The sequence below is a fragment of the Mustela putorius genome, unplaced genomic scaffold, assembly GCF_011764305.1.
Source record: "Mustela putorius furo isolate JIRA1106 unplaced genomic scaffold, ASM1176430v1.1 tig00003836_pilon_pilon_pilon, whole genome shotgun sequence".
NCBI classification, from domain to species: domain Eukaryota; kingdom Metazoa; phylum Chordata; class Mammalia; order Carnivora; family Mustelidae; genus Mustela; species Mustela putorius.
In genome coordinates, this window is record NW_025421989.1 from 26,715,984 (window position 1) to 26,741,206 (window position 25,223).

At 38.5% G+C, this 25,223-nt stretch overlaps 1 protein-coding gene and 1 long non-coding RNA gene across 6 annotated transcripts in view; one reads left to right on the forward strand and one right to left on the reverse strand.

Moving 5' to 3' along the window:
- The window catches only part of DMD (dystrophin), a 2,119,021-nt gene that overhangs the window by 342,761 nt on the left and 1,751,037 nt on the right, over positions 1-25,223 (reverse strand). For all 5 annotated transcript variants that reach the window (XM_045089435.1, XM_045089434.1, XM_045089436.1 and 2 more), the window contains 3 exons: positions 23,914-24,070; positions 6,649-6,769; positions 5,755-6,023 (listed from right to left, as the gene is read on the reverse strand). In XM_045089435.1, the coding sequence (XP_044945370.1) occupies positions 5,755-6,023; positions 6,649-6,769; positions 23,914-24,070 (547 nt within the window). The remainder of the gene's footprint in view (positions 1-5,754; positions 6,024-6,648; positions 6,770-23,913; positions 24,071-25,223) is intronic.
- LOC123394740 overlaps positions 4,586-25,223 on the forward strand; it is a 68,946-nt gene continuing 48,308 nt past the window's right edge. The window contains exon 1 of the long non-coding RNA XR_006609487.1: positions 4,586-4,737. This is a non-coding gene — a long non-coding RNA (uncharacterized LOC123394740). The remainder of the gene's footprint in view (positions 4,738-25,223) is intronic.

The window sequence follows — 25,223 nt, forward strand, 5'->3', positions numbered from 1 at the left end:
ATCAGATGCCTTGGGTAAGAAACATGATTCGGCACTGCTGTCCTAAGTAATTTGCTGTTAGCTTTATAAACAAAGCAGGAAATGAGAAAGAATACATGGGAACCGAGGAATAAGTTCTCCCGGAACGTTAACTTACAATTTATTGTACACAGAACAAATAATTTGGTCAGGATTTTTAAGATGACGAGTCTCTGCTTTAGTTTCTAAGCTCTATTAAAGCCCACAATGACCATTCTATTTTAAAAAATAAATGCGACACTTTTAGAGTATGCAAATGAGGTTTTACCATAATATGCCTTCTTGTAGAAATATTCCAAGATATTAAAGGCCAAATCATATGCTCTTCAACATCACAGATGCATGCTTTAAAAAATGGGATTAAAAAAAAAACCCAGGATACAACTCAGGTTACTTTGTATGACAGGTGCTAGTTCCATATGTAACCCAGATTTATAAAATGTTTACATCTTTTTCGTTTGTATTTTTTTCTTAAAGTCTACTTAATACACATAGCATTTGTAGAAAAATAACAAAAGCCTCCACAGAGCAATTCATTTGCAGTTTATAGCCATTAATAAAATATTAGGGAACTTCTCCAGTTACGGGCAGTGACCCTTGTTCATCCTGGAGATATCATTTCTTTAGTCAGTGTTGAGAGACCACTCATATTTTGAATCATTCTTAGGGCTTCCCTGTTTGTGATGGTTCCATCTAACCTCGTATTCCCAACTCTATCAGAATGGGTTATAAGCTTTCTCACTAAAACTCACATACAAGAAAGCGTTGAAAGTTGGCTCATATAAATGACAAATATAAGCAAAACTAATAAAACATTAGAACCAGAGTTAAGATAAGAAAAGCAATAAGGGAAGAGAGAGTTGAGTGAACATGGCAGAAAGCTTCCACTATGTTACATCACATTTCACATTTGCTCTTGGGAGGAAACATACTTGCTTTTCTCAGTGTCAAAGTCTGAGATAGCATTTCATTGATAAATTTCTCAAATAAACCAAGCCAAAGGGACTCAGGATGGTGAGCTTGAAGAGATGCATTTGCCAATTAACTTCTTACATTTTTAGATGTGAATGCTAAACACACAAGTCAGGATGGCATGGTGGCTTCATTACAGTCCCTGGTCTACTATACATGTTACTGCATTGTTCTCAAGGAAAATTCCAAAGAGATCTAATCCAAACATCTCATCGTGAGAACTTAAGGAAAAACTCAGAGAATCCCTGCCCTTGACCTTTCGCAGGAAGAAATGTAAGTTAAAAGTCTCAAAAAAAAAAAATAGAAAGGAAATAACTACATAGCTGCGACAAATTTGCATAATCTCAAATGGCAGCCTGGGGGAGTTTAATTATGGTGATGGTGTGAAAAACTGTGTTTCAAGGCGACAGGCAAACTAAGGGCAGTGAAATATTCCTGGCTCAAGAATGATGTACCACTCTGTGTAAAGAAACCAGGGTAGATTAGAACAAAAAGGAAAACTTGGAGCGAAAGCAACTCCTCAACTTTTTCATACGGGAGTTGTCTTCAAGAACAAAAATGTCATATGTAGACCATAGGTTCCAAAGTCATTCTGCTTTTGGGGCCCCTGGGTGGCTCAGAGGGTTAAAGCCTCTGCCTTCGGCTCAGGTCATGATCCCAGGGTCCTGGGATCAAGCCCCGCATCAGGCTCTCTCCTTGGCAGGGAGTCTGCTTCCTCCTCTCTCTTTCTCTGCCTGCCTCTCTGCCTACTTGGGATCTCTCTCTGTCGAAAAAATAAATAAAATCTTTAAAAAAACAAACAAACAAACTCATTCTGCTTTCTTAAAACCTGCATATATTTCACTTACAGATCTAAGTAGGGCACCTAGTAATTCAAGGAGCTCTTCCTACTCCCCGTTATTGCAAGTAAAGTAAGAATATTTGTGCTGTCACAGAAGCAGTGGTGTTATCTCCAGTTAAAGGAGAAATCACGGTTGTGTCCTTGAAATATTTGATAAGCAGTATAAATTCTGAATTTTAAAAATAAAGAGGCATTTACATTTTTTATTTTATTCTAGGGGTTATTCCTACGGAAGCTTTTCTCAGTATCAAAGTCTGGAAGGTTGAGATTCTCTTAGTGAGCTAAATAGTCAATACTGACACTGCGTTCATGTCTATGGGTTGATGATAGGTACACTGTGCTGAAGATGATCAGTCAGCAGCGATGCCACTTCCAGAGTGTCCCAGGACATTGTTTTGCTGTTTTATCCCTTCACCAAATTGCACAGCCACATTTGCTAATGAAATGACATAATGCTCAATCCCACAGAAAAACACATGCCACAGTTAACGTGTATAGTAACTTCTTTACCAAATAAGAGGAGAGTGGAGGTGGGTATTACAATAGAGTCACTAGGGGTGGTGAAAATGAACTCAAGTGGGGAAATAAAATGCTCTCTGGCTACATGCCTAGCTATCAGTTTGGAGTTCCCTACAGCAGGGAGCCTCTGAGGGCTTCAATTGCTGTGTAGAAAAATGGGAACAGTGGTTTTAAGTACTCTTCTACTTCTTTTCAAAGTAAGTTTCAGTTAATAAAATTCACTCCCTGTAAACTACCACCATCAAATCTTCAGAGTTTCAAACCCAGTGTTGTTGAGAAGCAACAGAGAATATGGATTTATCTGAAGCGTTGGCGTGCATAAGCTCTTTTAGAAAGGAATAGTGGGTGCATCTAGGTTTTGTTGTTATTGGGATCAGAGTGAGCATCTTACCAATGAAGGTATGGGAACTAAACTCCGTCTTAGGATCAAGACCAGGTAAGAGAAGGGAAGTGAAAGGAAAAATGCAAATAGGCTTCAGAAAGGGTCAGCTGATACAGAAGCTGTTCTACTCGGAGTGATTTTTTTGTTATTGAATCATGCTGCATACATATTGATCCATACTCAGAATACTACAAAGGCACCTGTGTGGCAGATACAGCTTAGAATGGATCCCTTATGTCTCCTGTAAAGCCTATAGGTTTGGCCACTTAATTTATCAACTAGTTTGGATCCCTTGAGACATTCTTTTAACTTCATTTGTCATTTTGGGGGCAGATTCTAAAAAAAGGCAGTTCCTATATTTTTGAAAAAAGTACCATTTTTAATGCTGGACAAACACAAGGCAATACATTTCAAAAGATTATTTTAATTTCCAAGTAGCCAGCAATGTTAACCATTGCTTTAATTGCAAGACATAAGGTCTCAGGATGTTAGGGTAGAAGAGATTTTCCAAGCTATACAGTCAAATTTGTAATCGTCTCTTAAATCTCCACCTACCAATTTAATGAAATCAGTTCGACATTAGACCACAGGCTTCATATGAGCAAAGACCAAGTCTGCTTCATTCACAACTGCGTGTAATAGCACATTGTATGGTGGCTCATAAACAAGAGTGGAGTGAACGAACAAAGAAGCAGAAGTAGATTCCTTCATATGTTGTGGAAGCTGTGCTAGGAGCAGGGCTTTCATATATACACAGCATGACCCTTTTGGGAAACTTACTTTAAGTGACCAGCGACAATACATGGGAAATATAAGCGTGACAGCTGAAGGATGTGAGGTGATCTCTGAAAACACTGACTAGGGGTCATTTTTTCTGTTGAGTGGGAAGACAAACTATAAAGATGGAAGCAATTTGAGCTGGGCCTTGAGGGCTGAGTAGGAGATCACCAGGCACATAAGGTGGGGGTAATCCAGGCCAAGAGAAGAGCACTGGCAAAGGCAAAGATATAGGAGAAAAGCTGGCATATTTGGGTAAAGGGGTGCGAGGGACAGAGTGCATGGAATGGCCCGAAGGGTGGGAGTCACAATTGGGAATTTCAACCAGGACTAGGAAGAAAAGGGCCATCTGCCCCCTTCATTCCTGGGACTTTGTTCTCAGGCACGCAGTGTCCCATGACGGGTTTGCGCTGTTGCTGGAAAAGGATGGGTAATGGAGACATCCAATAAAGAAACTGCTCATGCACTCATTCATTAACCAAATGTTTAAAATGCAGTGTTTATCAGTTGTTGTGATGAGTACCAGGGGTTGTATGAAGTGCTGAATCACACTATTGTACACCTGAAACTAATATGACACTGTATGTTCACTAACTGGAATTTAAATACAAACGTAAAAAAAAGAAGGAAGAAAATGTAGTCTTTATGATATGCCAGAACATGGGATTAAAAATGGGATTGGCGCGGGATTTAAAGAAGTATGATATAATAATCTGAATACCACATGCTGAGGGCTAGAACAAGACACCGGTTGAAAAGAGGAGAGAAAAGAGAAAAGATATATTCAGAGGTAAGATGCAATCGGTAAAAATGTGGAAGGATTTAAGGAAGGAACGCAAGTGTGAAGCCTGAGCAACTTGACCTTGGAAACACAGAAGAAAGGGCAGGTAAAAGGGGACAGCAGCAGGGGAACGGACAGACATGAGAATGAATGACCTTGGTTTCAGAAGGGCTGCATCTGGATTCTTTGGGTGAAGAGATTGGCAAAGAGATCCTGCCCGGAAACAGACTTGTCACCATCCTCTCCACTTCACATTGGGAGCGTTTACACAATACAAAAGGCCTTGAGCTAAGTTTAGAAACTTGGGTGTGCCAACATCTAAAGGGTGGGGAGAGTTTCAGAATTGAGGAAAATAAAGGAAGAAGAATGTGGATGGAAAAATGCCACGGAGGGCCAGAGCGAGGAGACCTACCAGAATGAGGCTGCCGGCAAACATGCCAAGTGCAGGTCAGAAATTCACTTTTTTTAAAAATATTTTATTTATTTATTTATTTATTTATTTATTTACTTATTTATTTGACAGACAGAGATCACAAGCAGGCAGAGAGGCGGGGGCGGGGGCGGGGAAGCAGGCTCCATGCCAAGCAGAGAGCCCGATGCGGGGCTCAATCCCAGGACCCTGGGATCATGACCCAAGCTGAAGGCAGAGACTTTAACCCACTGAGCCACCTAGGTGCCCCAGAAATTCACTTCTTTTGAATTTAAACCTGGGAAGACTTTTGTTAGTTCTGATGCTAGATGAGTGAACAAAACATGTTTTCAATGTGCTGATTTTCAAAATGATACTCCTAAATATGTATATTCTTTCTTTATCAATATATTTATCATCTATGTGCCACAAGGGCATTTAACTTTGGTCTTGGGGACAGTATTCCAAATATATAATGATATTTCCTAATATCTGCAGTGGACTATTACGACTCAAAATTGTATTATATACATTGCCTTCTAAGGGAAGGGCAGCAGTAACAGCCTCAATTCACAGTACCATAACTCACCCACGTCATATAATTTCATTAGCACAAAGGCCAAAGCCTAGACTCTTGGATCTTGATTAAGTGTTGTATTTTCCCCTTCTGATACTAAGTTTTGCTGAGAATGCATATGTGTGTGTGTGTGTGCGCGCGCATGCGCACACGCGCGCACACACACACACACACACACACAAATCAGATCATCTTAGTACAAACGCTTAAATTCATTTCCTAATAGCAAAATTTGATTGTTTCACCCTGTAACTTTTTAATATTTCATTCCACATTACTAAAGACAGAAATGATTAGATCACTATCTCTTCTTAAATAGCGCATCCAAGATGATTTTTGAATTTGTGAAAGACAGACTGATTTCTAAAGCTTAAGGGCGCTATTTTTAACTTGGTGAGAAGAAAATACTGCACTCAAGTTCAGATTAGAAGCTCTTTTGAGTCTCTCAAAGGCTCTGAAGCAAAGCAATAGATGTTACCTTGACTTTTTCGAGGTGATCTTGGAGAGAGTCAATGAGGAGGTCACCCACAGGCTGCCAGGATCCCTTGATCACCTCGGCCTGACGTAGTTTGAGGTCCAGCTCATCTGTTGCTTCCTGAAGTTCCTGAAGTCTTTCGAGGGCCTCGTCTATTTTTCTCTGCCAGTCTGCCGAGTGCAGGTTCAATTTTTCCCACTCAGTGTTGACCTCCTCAGCCTGCTTTCGTAGGAGCCGTGTGACATTTTGAGCTCTCTCCTCAGGAGGCAGCTCTAAATTGGTAATATGACAAGGTTTTAGGACACAATCACTTTTGTTAAAAAAAAAAAAACCAACAACACATTGTTGAAAAGGTCATCCTAGAAGAAAGAGAGTACAGTCTAACAAGAGGCTAACCTGCTGATTAATGGTTCCTTTACACTTTGGCATAAATTTTGATAGTGTCCAGCCCATCTCAAGTCTGTCCTCCTGAGTTTATCTGTTCTACCTTCTATCATTCAGATAACTCAAGGTTGATTTAAGCTACTGAGTAAAGAAATGCACACCACAAGCTCTAATTTACTTCAGTCAGGCTCTAAAACTGAAAATTAGCTTGTAGTCTTTGCAACAATAGCATTCCTTCACACAGATACCCTCTTTTGTTTATTATTTTTAAAATGTTTCAATAACTGATCACTAATTAATCTCTTTTACTGTTTATTTATGAATGTGCAAACAAATTTAGGCATGGTGGTTTATGATTCCTTTTTCTTTTTCAACATCTATGTTTAATTTGAATCGATTCTATTTAACTTAGAAAATATGAGAGCTATCCAGACCCTGGCAGCAAGAACGGATGGGTCTCTGTCACCACTGATCCTTCTATCAATATGTTATTACAGTTCCACATTCAATTACCTCTGGGCTCCTGGTAGAGTTTCTCTAGTCCTTCTAAAGGCTGCTCTGTCACAAATATTCGTACAGTCTCAAGAGTACTCATGATTACAGGTTCTTTCGTTTTCAATTCCCTCTTGAAGGCCTGTGAAATGAGATGAAAAGAAATGCTTATTTGGCTTGTGGCATTCTTCTCAAAATTAATCCTGGGTGTTCAGAACTTGGTTATGAAATTCCCAGGTCAATTCCTATCTCCTTTATTTCTAAACCGATAGTCACAAAATGATAAAGAAGGCTGTATGGATCTTTCTGTTAATCAGGAAGCCATTGTGTATCTAAAGCTATTCTGAAGAGCATGGGGGGAACTTCTAAGATATGTTAATGTCTTTTCATTAGGATAAGAGTGATTTATTTGTACAACTTGACTGCCAAACCTGAGATCTGAAGCCAAAGTTGCAAAATACACATATGCAAAACACTAGCAGGGCTAATGAATACTTCATGCACCCAAAAGAATGGTTATCCAGAACACAGGGAGTCTGAAGGGCCATTTAGAAGAACTTAGGCTGTACTGAAATATACAACCAATCTAATTCATAACAACCAGCTAATTCTGTCAAATATCTGACAACAAATAAAATGCTATGTAAAAACTCAGTACTTCTGAAAAATACCCAATACATGACCCACTGTGACTTCTTTAAGAATGGTAGAAATGTTTTGAGGTATACTGGATATAGGAATTGTGGGACTAGGTTTCTATAAAAGGGCAGGCCTAGAGTTGGTCTCTAGGTTAGTTATCAGTTTTAATCTCTAATCTGCAATCTTCACTGATACAGGGAATTAAAAGGAAAGCAAAATACATAGTTTCTACCTTCAGGAAGCTTCTGGATGAGAAGAGGGGAGAAAACTAACACAGTAGAAACAGAGTGAAAACAATAAACTTTGTACATAATTGATCACTAAGGCTTGTGAGACAACATGTGAGGCTAGAATAAATTAACAGATACTTGAAAACCATTGAAGATACTCATTGACCAGACTGCCATCTCAGAAATGAGGATGTTAATGAAAGTATTAAGTACCACATAAACATTAATTGATCAATGTAAAAGCAACAGCAACAATAATAATAATTACCCTGTGCTAGTACTTAATTATTCATATCCTTTTTCAATTCTGCCCTATTTTTAGTAATGTTACCTAATGACTTTAAGCCCCGAGGGAAAATTCAGCTGTATTTCCCTTGAACTTCAGATATGTTATGTTGTAGTAATGCTCCAGAACTCTATTATATGACATATTTACAAATATAATCCTCATCATTCAGAAAAATCCTGAGGTTGATACTTTGCAAAATGATTCATCTCCCATAGTTTAGTTATAATTCAGTAAAGAGAGGTAAAATGTTTGAATTGAAATAATAACATTTTATAAGTGAAATATTAGGATTCAGTCTGTGGATGGGGATGCAGTATCCATACAGTGAGATAATTTGGTGTCCTTGAAATAATAAAGAGTAGGTATTACCATACAGAGTAGGTGGACTATGTACTCGGCTTACACATAAGGCTGATTCTCCAATATTTCATTTGAAATCTGTGTGTGTATGTGTCTGTGTATATGCACAGTCTGTGTATATGCACAGACACATACACACACACGCATGTGTGTATGTATATACAACTTTTGCTCATACATCTAATCTTTCCAATTTCAAGAAAATTACTATCTCCTCCATAGGAGGAAATGGACTCTGACATTATAAAAATAATAACTGTTCCCTTTGTTAAACTACTACGTGTCAGTGGTTGTATCAGAAACTAGAAAAAAGTTGAACGCAAAACAACTCTTCCCATTTAGAAACTTGTATAAGTAGAAGAGTCAAACACATAAATAATTTGTTTATTTTTAAAGATTTATTTATTTATTTTAGAGAGCTAGAGCACAATCAGGGAGGGGTAGAGGGAGAGGGAGAGAGAATCTCAAGAAAAGTCCACACTGAGCAGGGCGCCTGAAGTGGGGCTCGAACTCACAACTCTGAGATCACTGTCCTGAGATCGCAATGTCAGCTGAAACCAAGAGTGGGGTGCTTAACTGACTGTGCCACCTGGGCACCCCTAATTTCAGCACAGTGTAGAAAGTGTTATAGGTTAACACAATATGGGAAAGGAAATTGGAAAACACTTCCTAGAGAAGATACTATTCATAAAGAATTCTTTTTTAAAAGATTTTTATTTATTGATCTGAGAGAGAGAGAGAATGAGAGACAGAACATGAGAAGGGAGAGGTCAGCAGGAAAAGCAAACTCCCTGCATAGCAGGGAGCTCGATGCAGGACTCAATCCTGGGACTCCAGGATCATGACCTGAGCTGAAGGCAATCACTTAACCAATGGAGCCACCCAGACGCCCCATAAAGAATTCTTAAGCACGAACACGAGTTAGCCTTGGAAATGCAGGTTAAAGGAAGAGAAAGAAAAATGATGATAATACAGGTATGAAGACAAAAGAACATAATATAGTGTGGCATGTGTAGTTATCTCAAGTAGGCCAGGTTTCTAGAACATAAAGTACAAGGAGAGGACATATCCAGAGATGAAGTAAGATAGTGTCATTATCTTAAACTGTATTTGACCTTTAACTCAGAAACTGACGCTCAATCTCTGAGTTGCTAAGAAGTTTAGGTATTCTCTTGCAGGAACTCAGGAAACTTTGAGAGAATTTAAGTAGCGGAGTGGCATGGGCATGTGTGTATTTCAAATAGATGTCCCTGGTATAAATACAGATTAAGTATTCAAGAAGGGCAAGAATGCACTTAGAGGGTATGTGATTTGGTGAGTGCTGTGAAGTGTGTAAACCTGGTGATTCACAGACCTGTACCCCTGGGGATAAAAATATATGTTTATAAAAAATAGAAAATTAAAAAAAAAAAAAAGAATGCACTTAGACCAATTAGGAGGCAACGGTATGAATTTAGTGAAAGATTATGAGGATCTGACCCAGGGGTAGTAGGCACCAAAATAAATAAATAAATAAATAAAAATTAAAAAAAGAGGATAGAGGGATAAAGTAGGGAAATTTTTAGTGTGCAGAGGTGTAGGAATTTGGTGAATGAACACAGAAAGGAAGGAGCAAGGAAGACTTCCAGTTTCTAGGTTGGGGAAATGAGTGGATGCTGGAAGCAATTAACCTACATGTGAAGAAATAAACACTCCCAGATTTCTCAGCATGCCTATAAAAACCTCTGGCTCTCGAGAACCTTCCCATACCATGGGAACTAGAGCTGCAGTCATGTGTCTAGTTAATTTCTCCCATCTAATAGGACCAAATGGTTAGAGCCCAGAGTAAGGTCCCAGGTTCAGCTCCAAGCTATCAGCAAGACTGGAGTGGCTATCCCTTTAGGAATTTACAGTTTGGGGGGAGAAAAAAGCCAAGACCTTGGTGACATCCCTAGTTTGTAAAATCTAAGGCATGTGGGGCTATTTGGCTTCTGGAGAAGTTGGAGTTAGGACTCAGGCCTTTTATGTTTCTAAGGAGACCATTTCAAGAGGAGAAGGGGACCCTTTCTGGAAGAAAAGACCTCCTTCCCCTTTATAAGAAAGGAAAATCTTTCTTCCTGGTCTCTGGACTTGGGAATATGCAGCTAGCCGTGTAGGAACATTTTCCATGGCAAAGGCTCGAATGGGGGAGTGGCATTGATATTCCCTGTTAGGTAACTAAAAGAAATCTGTCTCTGAATTTGAAATCTGTCTCTGTGGGCGCCTGGGTGGCTCAGTGGGTTAAGCCACTGCCTTCGGCTCAGGTCATGATCTCAGGGTCCTGGGATCGAGTCCCGCATCGGGCTCTCTGCTCAGCAGGGAGCCTGCTTCCTTCTCTCTCTCTCTCTCTGCCTGCCTCTCAGTGTACTTGTAATTTCTCTCTGTCAAATAAATAAATAAAATCTTTAAAAAAAAAAAGAAATCTGTCTCTGATTTTGAAATCAGAGACAGATTTCTTTTAGTTACCTAACACTGATCCAGAATACCTCATGTGCACAGTCAGGATAAAATTAATGAAGATGAATATTCAAAACCCAGTACTAACATGAGGGGGGAATCCATTTGGGGAACAGAGTAAGAGGATGTGATATGCTCAGTTTGAAGAGGTACCATTCCTTCCAGAAGGAAATAAATAGCAAATCCTGATGATTGAGGAGAAGAAAAGGAGATTCAGGAGCCATTTTCTCAGTAACATCCACTGAGTGCCTATGATTATGCATAGAAACAAGGATTACAATTACCTAAGTAGATGAGACTGTTCAGGCAGTGGAGTGGGCTAAAGAGAAAATTCTGGAGTGTATATAAAATTTATGGGCAGACAGAGGACCTGGATCCCTGAGATGCCAAGAAAGAATGGAATGGACAGGTAGAAAGCTTGGGGGATATGAGAAGTGTAGAACCATGGAAGGGAGAGGAAGAAAGTGACTGAGAGCTTCCAACCATGACACAAGAACAAGATGGGCACTGAGAAGTGTTCATCGGACTTGGTGAGAGCAATTTCAGTGTAGGGAAATTGCCTCAAAAGTAGGTTTAGAGGAGGAGTAAGTGGGAGGAGAAGGAATAAGTATTTTAGATGAACACCGTGCAACATATTTTTTTTTCTGACAGGGAAAGAAAGAAGATAGGAAGGAAGACAGAGCAGATTACAATGTAAAAGGAAAAGGTGTTCGTTTCAGGATGGGAATCATTTGCACACAGGGTAGAAGATAGGAACTAGCAGTGGGGTAACTGACCAGCCTGGTTTGTTGGGGACTGGGCAGTGCTTCATGAAGTGGAACTTTGAAGGCTAAAACCAGGACAATCTCACGCAAACCAGGACAGTTAGTTACCATAGCAGAGAGGAATCTATTAAAGACCTAGACTGGGGAAACAGGAGAGGATTTTTGGAGTAAGGCCTGTAATATAAGGAAACAGATCTTAAAGGTCTCATCAAATTGACAAAGTCTAAGACACTCTTTGATGATGCAGCTCCATTGTTGTGAGCGAACACCCATTGTGAGAGACCACTTGTTTGCCCCTCGAGTTGTTGCCAAGGGCTCAGCACCATCACAGCTGCACAGTTCATTTCTTAAATATGAGTCACTGAGGATTAAAACGAGTCTAAAGAAAAGACAAAGGAAGTTCTGTCATTACAAAGACATAAGCACCATTATTTTCACATCGTTGTCTGAAATTAAGAAAAGAAAGTGGATGGAAGGGGAGGTTATGTGCTCTATCTTCAACATTTGGGAACATGTACATGAAGTATAAGAAAGGTTAAAAACCCCAGGAAAAAAAGGAGAAATAGTTGGTTCAAGACAATCAGAAGATAAAGAAAATGATAATGTTTCTCTCCATATCGAAAAAGCCATAAATAGGAATATGTCATGGAAAAAGCCATAAATAGGAATACGTCATTTTAAGAATGGTTAGAAGGAAATGCTTTCTTCCATTTGTTCATTTAACAGATTTTGAGCATCTATCTGTACAAGCCACTGTTCTAGGCAAAAAGTATCAATGGTCCTTATAGCAAGGAGTTTGAAAGAGATAGGCTTTAAAAAATAGATTTTATTTATTTATTTATTTTAGAGATGGGGGAGTGGGGGAAGGAACAGAGGAAGAGGGACAGAACACTCATGCTGAGCACAGAGCCCCATGTGGGGCTTGATCCCATGACCTTGAGATCATGACCTGAGCTGAAATCAAGAGTTGGACACTTAACCAACCAAGCAACCCAGACACCCCTAAAAGAGAAAGGCTCACATAGTAAGTGCAAAAATGAAGACAACAATGACAAAACCACTGAAGATTCTGCTTTAAAATAAGGGAAAATCAGTTTTTCCGTACCTAAGCGACTTACCATAACCTGCACAGTATGACAGTTCATTGCATTTTAAGAGGAAGAGAAATGGAGACATTTTTTAAACAAAAATAAGAACATTCAATGTCAAGAGCCTTAACTCTTTCATAACTGTCTTGTCTCTCAAAGAAAGTGTATTTGAGTGATGTCTATGTGCTGTGCTATACTGATTTTGCCCCAGAGGATATGCTTAATATTTTAAATTGGACAAGTTGGTTCATTCATGTGCTGATGTAAAAAAGGTATCAGATATAGAGCTCCCCTTCCACACACATACAGAATAGTCTTTACATTAGTTAGATGTCAGTGTTCACACGTTAAGATATTTACTTCCAGATTCTTTCAAACAGATAAAATTATGTTCTTTAAAACACATCCTCTTCTCCATCAGGGCCTAAAACAATGATGTAGAAGAATCAGAAGCAACTATTAAAGGCTTAGGGCATCTCTGTGAAAAGAAAGTAACATTCTGTCTTATAAACAAGAGAAAAAATAAGGCATACTAGTTTGACGTTTTTCCTTCAGCTTCTTAAGTTTCACAGAATAATTTATATGAAGTGTGCACAACAAAATTATACTAGAGGGACATCCCAAGGTAAATTCATTTATTTTAAGGTAAAATTATCTGATAGATGATATTTACTATTTTAAGTTTATTTATTTAAGCAATCTCTACACCTGACATGGGGCTTGAACTTACAACCCTGAAATCAAGAGCTGCATGCTGTACCAACTGACCGAGACAGGTGCCCCTGATAGACAGTATTTATATATCACAAATACTAACCAACCGGGTGACTGACTGTTGGCAAATTAATTAGCTAATAGAAAAATATTAATTTTGAACCTATTATGTATAAGATAGGGAAGATGTAGGAACTGGATCTTTGTCCTTAAGGAGTCAATAGTTTGGTTGAATAGGTGTATTTGTGGTAAAACTATTATACTGTGAATGCTTTACCAATGCAGACTCAAGTACAGATATGTTAGGATTTACCTAAGGCCATTAGTTCATTAGTCACTTAGAATCCAAATCTTGAAATTCTTAAGCTAGGCTACAGGTGAATGATGGTGAAAAATGAAGGTTCCTCGAATTATAATAATTTGAAAGACACGTAAGTGGCAAATCCCAATGGCCATGAAGCAAGTAAGAAATTTTAAAAACTTGAAAGTGGTAGAAAAGAACTGAGTCACTAATTATTTGACTTTTTTTCTCCTGCACCTCCTGCTTATAGGAAAAAACCAAATAGGGTGAATATTACCTCCAATACCTATTAATACTCTAATGAGAAGTAACTTAGAACCACATGTAGAGGGGAGGCAGGGTGAGATACTGATGTGATTGATGTACCTCAGAGAAAAGAAGGGCAGGATGAGAGCTCTGGGTTCAGGGACCGACACTTTTTTCTTTTTTTAAAGATTCATTTATTTATTTTGATGGGGTGCAGGAGAAGGGGAGAGAGAATCTGAAGCAGACTCTGAGCTGAGTGTGGAGCCCAATGCAGAGATCGATCCCAAGACCTGGAGATCCCGACCAGAGCTGAAACAAGAGTAGGCCACTTAACCAACTGAGCCACCCAGGAGCCCCAGGGACTGACATTTTTGATTGACAAGCTATACTGCTTTTAACTAGAGATACTGGTCCTATTACTAAGGATGTAAGTAGAAGCCCTTGCTATTCAAGACACAGGTCTCTTTCAACCATGGCCAGTTTCCATGGAGCTGAAATTTACCTATATTTCCCTGAAGGGGCAAGTTTGTATTTGTGTTATTCAGAATGAAATCTCACAGAATAGCTATACGTTATTCACATGTGTCAGCAGAACGTGACAGAATCAACCCACGAGGCAGATTAAGCGGTTAAGAGAGGACTGTGGCAGCTGACTGGGAAGTTCAAGTCTGGGCTGGGCCAAAACTTGACTGGGTGATCTAGAACCAGACGTAAAATCTCCCTGAGCCTTCGTGGCCTTGTTTGTTAAAATGTGGGGGTTTGCTAAACACTTTATCAAAGTTCTAACATCTGGTTTGAATATATATTTTAATTATTTATTTTATTTATTTAAATTGGGGAGGGGCAAAGGGAGACGGAATCTTAAGCAGACTCTGCACTGAATGCTGAACCCCATATGGGGATCGATGTCATGACCTCAAGATAACAACCCTGAGATCACAATGAGAGATGAAACCAAGAGTCGGACACTTAACTGACTGCACCACCCAGGTGCCCCAGTTTGAATGTTCTGTAATCAACATGTTTAGGTCATTTAGGTCATTAATTGGCCATGGGCCTGTTACATGGTGGCAGTTGGAGATAGTCTCTTCTAGGCATCGTTACTAATGATAAAAATTATAGGAACCGCTTGGCACACAGTGGATAGTAAATATTGTTGAATACATAAGAGAACACCCAGTTAGAAAACCAGAGTGTGTTATATGGAAGCCAGTTTGATTTAGATGCAGAACATGCTTGGGGGGTGAAAGCATGGGCTCGTGAATTATTAGAGAAAAAGTTAAATGCTGTCAATCGGGAAAAAGTGAGAGCTCTTATTCTGGGCCTATTCTTTTGTGTCAGATCCAAAGTTGAGTGTAACCTTTGAGTTACTTGAGTGGATTTTCCTCAAGAGGAGGCCCTATTAGCTCTGCCTTCTTAATCATAGTGATTTCTTCCCTGGAGGAGATTTTTATGCATACACATTCACAAATTCAATAGTCTGAACCACTGGTTGGGGTTTTTCCTCTAGTCTGAAGCATTAGCTAAGAGATGAGAGAACACTAGACAGACTCTACAATTTATAGTAATCCCAATGGAGCCATGCACTCAACAAATGGTTCCTGAGTGGGCACAGGACAAGGACATTAACACAGTCATGTCTACAAATTGGTCAGTGTTTTAGCTTTGTCATCCTATATTATCATGCTAGTTTCCATATTATTTCTACTTTTTCTATATGCCTCTTATAGTGTTTTTATTTCTGATAAGAAAGTTGAATATATTCTGTCATCGTAATGACATTCCTTACCATATTTATTGAGTCTCAAACACATCACTAATACTTTATTTATTGGATGCTGGGGTCTATAGAAAAGGGCAAGATCCAGAAATGTGGTTAACTGGAGTCACAGGAATTTTGCCTCTAAGAATCTAAGGTAAATTCACAGGGATCCGTGGAAGAAAGAAATTTGAAAGAACAGAACAACAACAACAAAACAAAAGACAAAGGATTCCCTTAATAATCATTTGAAATAGCTGGCATTAGAGAGGTTATACAAATTGAGCATATGGGATATAAAGAAAAGGTCAAATCATCTTGGTTTTTTTTTATTGTGCTAACAGCACTTAACATGAGATCCATCTTCTTAAGAGAGTTTTAAGTGCACAATACACGAGTGTTAGCTCTAGGCCCTAGGCTGTACAGCAGATTTCTAGAACTTACTCCTCCTGCACAACTGACACTTCATATTGAACAGAAAGTTCCCATTTCATCTTCTCCTCAGCCTCTCACAACCACCCTTCCACTCATTACTTTTGAGAGTTTGACTATATCATCATCCATTTCCAGTCCACTTAACAGTAAAGACAATGGATGGTTGCATCAGATACATCTATTGTTTCAGAGAGTCAACAACATGAACAACAGCAATTTATAAGTGAGACTGAATCAATTTCAAGAAAAATTGAAAGATAAATGGATACATTTCAAGCCTGAAATTATTGTTAAAAATCTAACTGTATTCAATGAGAAAACATTTTTGAGTGTTTGGCGGGGAAGATGTGGTTAACCGACTCCTTGGTCAGATTTGCTTTTTTGGAATTACTTTAAGCTAAAAGTTGTGTTCTCTGAGATCAAGGGCATGAGCTAGAACAGAGTGCAGCCTGCTTGCAGATCTGTGATACTATGGAGGAATAGTTTAGTGCCCACGCAGCATCTTGAACAGCTGTTTGACTCTCAATCGTAGGCCTGGGTTGCTTCCAACAACCACTGGGGAAGTCACTTCCTACTGACAATAATGTTGTTAAGTTCTCAGCTGACCTTGAGAAATCACTGGAAAAACTCAATCTGTTCTCATGGTCACTTAGAGAATTAGGTCTTAGGTCATTGAACCTAAACCCTAAATTTTAGAAATTCCTTCTGAAGCAAGCGTATAGATGACTGGATTATTAGGAGACCCTGTGACAAATTAATTTATATCCATTCTCAAGAGGCTCAGCCTAAGTCTGGGATTGTCAAGTGTAAGTGGTGAATAATTTCTGAATCATTCCATTTGTCTCTATCAATATAATCCAAAAACGGAACCCTTGTTTTGCTTTACGTACATGCCCTCACCCATGATCATTTCAAAGTCTTTCCCATGTCCATAAATGGCATCATCATTTCCTCAGTTGTTCAAATCAGAGACTTCAGAGTCATCCTTGACTCTTCACTTTCTCTCATATTCCATATCCCATCTATTGTAAGTTCTATCAGCAATACCTTCAAAATAGATCTTGGGTCAAATGATCTTTCACAAAGTCTGTCATTTCCACTCTAAGCCAAGTCATCATCATCTCCTTCCTAAATGACTTCAACACCCTACCAACTTTCTCCCTGCTTTCAGTTCTGCTCCTCCTACTGTCAATTCTCCATAGAGCAGCCAAAGTCAGCTTTAGGATGCATGAACCCAGATCACATCATCCCTGCTTATGGTCCTCCAGGGGTGTCTCATCATGCACAAACCAAAAGCGACCCCAAACTGTGGCAGATAACATCAATAATTATCTGGCTTTTGCCACTCTCTACAATGTATCATTAGCCCCTCCAGTTATTCCTTGAGCACACCAAACCTGTTCTTACATCTGGGTTTTTGCATTAGCTGCTCCTTCTGCCTAAAATATTCTTTGCTCAAGGTCTTTGCATGGCTCAGTCACTCAGACCTTTGTGTAAATGAATAACAACCTCCTCGGGTAGGTCACTACCTCTCATTCTTTCTCTATTTCTGTTTTGTTGATTTTCTCTTTATAGCACTGAATTGAAAGGAGCTTATATGTTAATTTATTGGTTTCCTTCATATTTCGCTCAGGAAAATCTGAAGATCTGTTGTAGGCAGTCTCATTTTTTTCACTTCTGTATCCTCAGCCCCAGCATAGGGTAGGCCCTCAATAAATAATTGCTGAAAGAATCAATACACTCTAGGAGTCTGAGTTATGGCGCAATTTTTCCTAAAATAATTTTTTGGGAAAAAGGAAATACACAGAAAATGATCAGAGGTTTTCATTCAAAATTAAATGAATGTGTAAAAGTGTCCTGTAAAGGCAAAGTCCTATACAAATATTATTTTAAGAATATTTTTCAAGATATCAATGTTTTGATGTGGTTAGAAAGAGGACTTTGGCAGGGAACTTAATTTGTAAATTATTCACATTTTATTTTATTATACTCATTAAAGAAAAGTGGAAAATCCTAGATGGCTCTGTTCTCAAGTTTTGATGATATAGCTAGTTTTCAGAAGACTCCCTCAAATGCCTAGAAATGTAGTTCTAAAAATAATTTTAAAATCTTTTCTATTCAGCATTCCTAAATATGACTGCATAAAATATGAAACTTACACAAAAGTAGCTTACTCTATTAGGGATGAAGAATAGATCAAAAAGATGTCTATTTCCAAAGTAATACTCAGATTTCTAATTTTTTCTTGATTTAGCTGAATGTTTTATTTTTAGAAAATTTGTGCTTTTTATTTAAATTTTGAAATTTATTAGTGAGAAGTTACTTTTGAGATGTTTTATTATCTTAACATCTGTAAGCTCCATAGTCATGTTTTCCTCATCCCCACCTGATACTGTCAATTTTATTTTCTGGGGTATTTTTCTTTATCAGTCTTGCTCTGAGTTTGTTGCTTTTCTTAACCTTTTTAAGGAATGAAGTTTTGGCTTGGTTGAGAAAAAAAAGGATGTCAATTTGTCCATTTCCTCCAACATAGTGAAGCAGACAGCTTAGAGGAAATAAAACTCAAAGTGAATTTGTAGGTGAACCAAACTTGTTTAGAAACTCTAAGAGGCCAGGTCATCGAATGAATTACCCTATCACAACCTTTATTTGTTGTTTTTCAGAGGTGCTAGGGAACATTTTTTAAAATACAGAGCTGACTTGAATCTTAACATTCACAAAAGGCACCCAAAGACGTATTCTATTTGTGTGGAAAGAAAACACGGGGAACTCATCAAGCTGACACACATGCTAAAATGCACCCAAAGGAAGCAGGCCAGCATTGATAACAGAATTAGCTTAAATAAATGTATAATCAACAGCATGATTCCAGGATAATTTTATTGAATTTCTGAACCTCTCCCTCACTTTGTGGTGACTTCTGAGGAAATCGAACGTGCATAATATATGACCTGACAAATGAACAAGTAAACTACTTTATTCAAGCCTTTTCATTTGTCAACAGCTTCCACGCAATAATGGCTTTCTGTCCACTGTTTTAATAATGTATGTATTGATTACTTCCATCTCAATCTTAACCAGAAAAGCTCAGGAAGCTGTGAAAGTGTCCTTAGCGGTCTCAAGGGAAGGAATCACAGAGATTTTTAAATTGAAAGATGAAAGCCTAATGACAAACAATTTCATTAGTACAAATGCAAACAAGAAGTCATTACCTACAGTGTTCTTATAATCAAGACCTAATCTCCATTTGGATTTGGGGTCGGATGAAGGGAGTTAAATAAGCTCATGGTTTATTGCAGTTCTCCTTAGAAATTTCCCACTATGATTTGCTCCTTTAAAACTCTCTCTAGGTTAATCACAGACGTAGACAAGTAATAAATATCACTTTAGTGACTGCTCAAGTAAAACAAAGGAAGTCAGTTTTAAAAATATGTCTGGATCAGAATAATGCACACTAATTGAAAACGAGTCAGTCTGGTGAGGCAAATAATGAGGAACCGTAAAAGCTGGAATAATGTATGCAAAAGATATAAAAATTGGTCCGTTTGTATTTGCGAAGGCATGTTTGAGCTTTAATTATTTATAACACTTCACCGCATATGGAACATTATTTTATTAATTAGGCCTGAGAGCCAGTTGCCCTTGTTATGCTGCCCAGCTGGTTTGGGGAACAAAGATCCACTCCCATGGGTGTGAAAATTGCTTTGGGGAGTGAGTCTGCAGTCCCTAACTACCTGTGTGGATTGTTTTGGAATTTTACCTATAAGAAAACCACACACCCCTCCACCAAAGTGCTTGAGAATGACTACATATTTTTGCTTTAAGAGTATAAGACACAACGATATTTTGCTATAAAATGTTATCATTAATCTGTAATGATATCCAAAGAAAATATAAGTCACCTCTTTCATAAACATCCTGATTTAGAGAAAAGTGAAAAACGTTTTTCTATAGCTTTGACTTCTGACATTCTAATGGGATTTCGATTCCCACAGAAAGTAATGACCAGGGGCATTAATAATTTACAATAGATAGCAGGGGATTTGAAAAAAAAGTGACACACCAAATACATGTGGAATAAGTCTATGATAACAAATGACTCATCTTGATACTAAACATTCTACATCAACAGTATTTGAATCCAGAAACTCACAAAGAGCAAGACAATTTATAATACTAGGAATGCGGCAACGTAAAACAAGTCCACAAATACAAAACCTGCCAAAGACCAGGTTTTGACAGAGTTTTGCACTGATTATATTTCCTTTCTCTATTCCTAAGGAAGTTCAGAAGATCAGATAAAGAGACCCAGTTTCAAGGATTTTCCTTTGTTGTTCTTGCCAACAGGCACCAGGAGCATTACTAACTAGACAGGCATTCCTCTGCAACTCTAAAAGGGCTACTGCATAAATATGACAAAACTCTGAGTAAACAGGGTGCTAAATTGTTTTCTCATCAACACTTCAGAGTGATGATGTTCTCTGAGGGAGGAAGAGTGTTTTGTGACGAGAAGTTTTCTTAAGGGTACAAAGAGAAGCTTGTCAAACATTGGGCCAGACCCCAAGTAAAAACAGTGGGCATCAAAGGAGCTCTCCACAGTACACAAGGATGCTGAGTTGGGAACAAACAGAAAAATCCTGCAGTGAGGAAGGAACATCCCTCTCTCTTCTTTCTTTCCCTGCCCTTGGTCTCAGTAAACTAGAGAAGAACCAACAAGGTTAAGATCAGATCACTGATTGATTTTTTGCCTTCCTCTTTCCCTTCTTCCCTTTCTTCCTTAATTCCTTTGTTTCTTTACCTAGTTAGTGTACACCCTGTACTAGGCACCTTATTAAGGGCTGGGTATAAAAATGACAACCTTCTCTCCAAAAGAAGTCTTCTTGGAGAACATGGTTTAGCGAAGGTGATGGACATGAATCACGTGTTTACACAGACGTGTGGTGACAAAGAATATTAAGCTGCAGAAGGAAACGTAGACTGTGTATGAGAACATGTAGAGGAAGATCTGGTCAAATGTGGGCAGCAGGGAAAAGCTTGCTTGATGTCTGAGCCAAGATGTAAAAGCTTATCAGATGTTAGCCAGGAAATTATAAAGGGGTATGTGTAGGTGGAAAGGGCTTCAGACAGAGGACCAGCATGTTCCAAGCACCACCTGGGAAGAACACAGAGAACTGCACAAACCAAAAGAAGGTGGCATGGCTGTTGGCCAGAGGGCAAGAGGAAGAGCAGGGAGAAAAGAGAAGGTTGGGGCCCTTGCTGAAGATTTTGGCCTTTTCTCCATGGCATGGAGAAGCCACTAAATAGGGCTAAGATGGGGATTGACATAATTCAATGTATGTTTTTACGTAAATTACTCTGGCTGAAATGTAAAGACGGCACTGTAGGGTGCCAAGAGTACATGCAGAAAGGTTAGGAGAAATGGACTTCTGTGACTATTGTGATGACTACAGTAGATGGAGTCAGGAACCATTTTGGAGGCAAACTAACTCAGTGACGTATTGGGCTCATCAAAGGAAGCCTTGGCTTGTCATCTTGAAAAAGTGATTATACTGGTCTGCTCCATTGTTGTTTGGACAGGGGAAAGTAGTTAGATCTTCCAAGCTTTGAGCTTTGGCAGATGGCAGCTACAAAAGGATGGTAAAGCACAGGTCTTAAGGTGTTGGGAGTTATTAAATGTTTTATGGTTGAATCTAAGTTAGATTGGGAGAGAGGCGAAGATAGAGGAGTAGTGGAACTAATTATAGAACAGTTATCCATGGGCTGGAAGTCCTGAGAAGTCAAAGAAGGGTAACAGATGGGTATCTGAACAAGCCCGCTAGCCAAGTGGGGCTTAATTCCTTTCAGTCCGGTGCATGTCAGCTGTAACTCTAGCTTCACCCTCTCCCAAAAGCATGTAACTAGTTATGGGATTCCTGTGTAAAACGACTGAGAATAAGTACTAACGTTTTACCACTGTTAACAAGTGACAAAAACCAATAACCAGGGATAGTGAGGGACTATTTATAAGAAGATGCTGGCTAGTAGGGACTGTAAAAATTATTTGGACCAAATTCCTCATCTTCACAGCTGACGAACAAAGTAGCAATCACAATCTAACTTATGGAAGAATGTGACTACAGTCTCTCCTGACTTTCAGTGTGCTTGTTCAATGATTCATCTTTGGCTTCTAGAATTAGACTAAAATTACACCTTTTGTAGAAATTCTGTCTCATTTCTTTATATCATATAACGCATTCTATTTAAAATGCCCTTCTGTCTCAATGAATGCTCTTCTACACATACACCAGAGTGTTTTGACTATTTATTCAAAGTTAGAACATTTAAAAAATGTCACTATTATATTCCACCCTACCACAGAGCTAATTTAATGTTCTGAATTTTATGAAGGGGAATGGCTAAAGAAGAAACTGTCAGTTTCCTTGGCAATTTTTTTCAGAGACTCCTGGATCTTCCCTCACGGTCTCTTCCCTTTGAGTAATCTTCTATATCTTCTTCTCTGGAATAATATAAACCTTTGACTTCCTTCAAGATGCCACCTTTGGCTGTATCTCCATAGAGATCTTTCTTTAAATGCTGAACATATAAAAGTGCTACCATTTTATCAAACTTTTATAGTGTGTTACTCATTTCCTTGCTTTGCCGTTCATTTCTGTTCTTGTGCCTTTTATTCTCATTTCAAAAACACTTATCAGTATCCAATGTATACCAGACACTTCACTAGGTATGAGGGTCTTAGAAATGAGCAAGACCAAATCTCTGACTTCCCCACTCAGAGTCCAATAGAGAAAATGGAAATACAAGAAAGAGCAAAACAGGGAGAGAGAGAGAGAGAGAGAGAGAAGGAGAGAGGAACAATTGGTCACTGTATACTGGGTGCCCAAATAATAGATGAATGACTTTTTTTCCACCTAAGTCCTCTGGTTAATAAATGAAGATGAAATTATAGAAATAGGCAATTATCATATTGTAACCCCTAGTCATTGATCATGAACAGCTGCCAAAATCACACATGTTAAAGAGAAAGCAAGACATTATACACCACCCGATGATGGAAGAATACACAACCATCTATGAAACAATCTTACCAAAGTCAAATCTGAATCTGATCAAACCTATTGAACTGTACTGTTCAATATGGCAGCCATGAGTCACATGGGGTACTGTGTGCTTGAAATGTGGATAGTCTGAATTGAGCCATGCTGTAACTGTACCTTTTTACAGTGTCTGTTGAAATAACAATATTTATGGTCTTATATAAGATGTAACCATTAGAGCAAACTGGATGAAACGCATATGGAAACTGTACGATTTTTACAACTCACCGTGGATCTATACTTATTTCAAAATAAACATTTTTACAAAATGTATTTAAGAGACAAATTAACCAAATACAATGTGTGACCCTTATTTCAATTCTCATTTAAACAAAAAACATGTTAAAACATTTAAGATATGTGTGTTAAAAGTGGAAACTTGAATAATGCTGGGATATTTGTTAGAATAAAACTATTGACACTTAAAAAGCACTATAGTAGCCATGTGGTCTCTTTGAAGGAATGTATCCTTATCTTTTGAGATATTTTCTCAATTATTTATGAATTAAATGATCCATGCCTGATATTTACTTCAAAATAATAGAGGACCGGCAGTGGTCTAGAAGAAGTAAGATCAGCTATGAGCTGATAATTGTTGAAGTCTTGATGGGTAAAGGCTCCTCATTATAGGATTCTCTCCGATTTGGTATGTTTTATATTTTCCATAACATAATGTCTTTAAAAATCGCTAAAAGAGAAGGACAAATTCTTAGAGGCTATTATTCACGTGGACACTTTTGATATTTAAAATAACAATGGTTTGGATTACTTATAATTGACCCTGGACTAACTGAAGATTTCTAGTCAACCTAATTTCAATCAAAAACGCATTTCAAAACCATCCCTAAAAAAGTTGACTTGGTGCAAGGCACCTGTCTTAAAAATGTCCTACCCTGTGTACATCATTCTGCTTCTGAACTGCTGGAAAGTCGCCTCCGATGGGTGCCTGCTGGCATAACTCATCATCTTTCAGCTGGAGCCATACCAGAAGTTCCTGAAGAGAAAGGTGCAGACGCTTCCATTGGTCAGAACTGGCTTCCAAATGAGACCTGAAAAGCAGCAGGAGACACTAAGTCAAAATATCTAGAAGGGTGCTTGTTGAGTCTAACAATCCCACTGAAAGTACATTGGTTTGGTTCTTTCCATAGTAGGTAAACCTATAGTGAACCGTCTAGCAGTCCTCAGTAAAAATCTAGCTCTCTGCTTTTATGAGCCATATAATGGGGGCGTTTTGACAGCAATTTTGAGGGTAGACAGCGTTTAGCCCTATGTGTATTTCCTCTTGCAGAATTCTGAGACTTTTGGCATGAAACATACAGTGGAATGGATTGCTTTTCTGTAGTGTTGCAGTCAATGATTCTTGATGTTTCTGGTAGAAAAAAAAAATGGCTCCTCCCGGTGACTAATATAAACCACTCAGTTTTCAAGTGACTCATGCTAGTACTGGAATTCTTCCTGCTTTGAGAAATGGAAAGGTCTCCCCCCCACATTTTGACTTTTCCATTTCTGCACTCTAGGCAGCTTTTTCCATTGACTCCTTCCATCTGGCATCTGTTCCTTTCTGCTCTTCTTCCCATATGCTTCTCCTTTTCCTCTACCCTTCTTTATTCGTGTGCACCTGGGATTTGTTTTCACCAAGTTCCAACATTTTCCGCTTTGTTTCCTTTGTGTAAAATGCACTGAGACAACAACTCACGTGGAAAAGTAAAATCAGACACTTGCCTGAAAGCCTCCCCCAAACATGAATAATTTAGGCAGGAGAATGAGTGCTCTACCATCAACTGTATTTAGAACATGTTAATCTGTAGGAGCCATTTAAGAATATACAAATGAATGATCTGTGCTATAAAATCCACATTTCACTTGAGGATGAGAAGCTAAATTAACCAAATAAATCATCATCCGGAAAACAAAGAAGAAACGTGGAGTGTTAGCAAAGCTCTATCCTAAGGTAAATCAAGAAGTATGCTGCATTACTTACATATTATCAGTAATTATGAATTAATTCATAAAAATTAATGCTGCCTATAACATAAATACAATATAGTCTCTAGTGCTGCAAAGATTGAGGTGTAAAGCATCCAGGTAGAATAACATTTCCCTTTGCTGTTGGGGTAACTTAGCCTGACATTTCAAATACGATTCTCCTGCTGGTCTTAGTCAAACAGCATCGCCAAATAGTGCCTATGCATTGGAATTAAA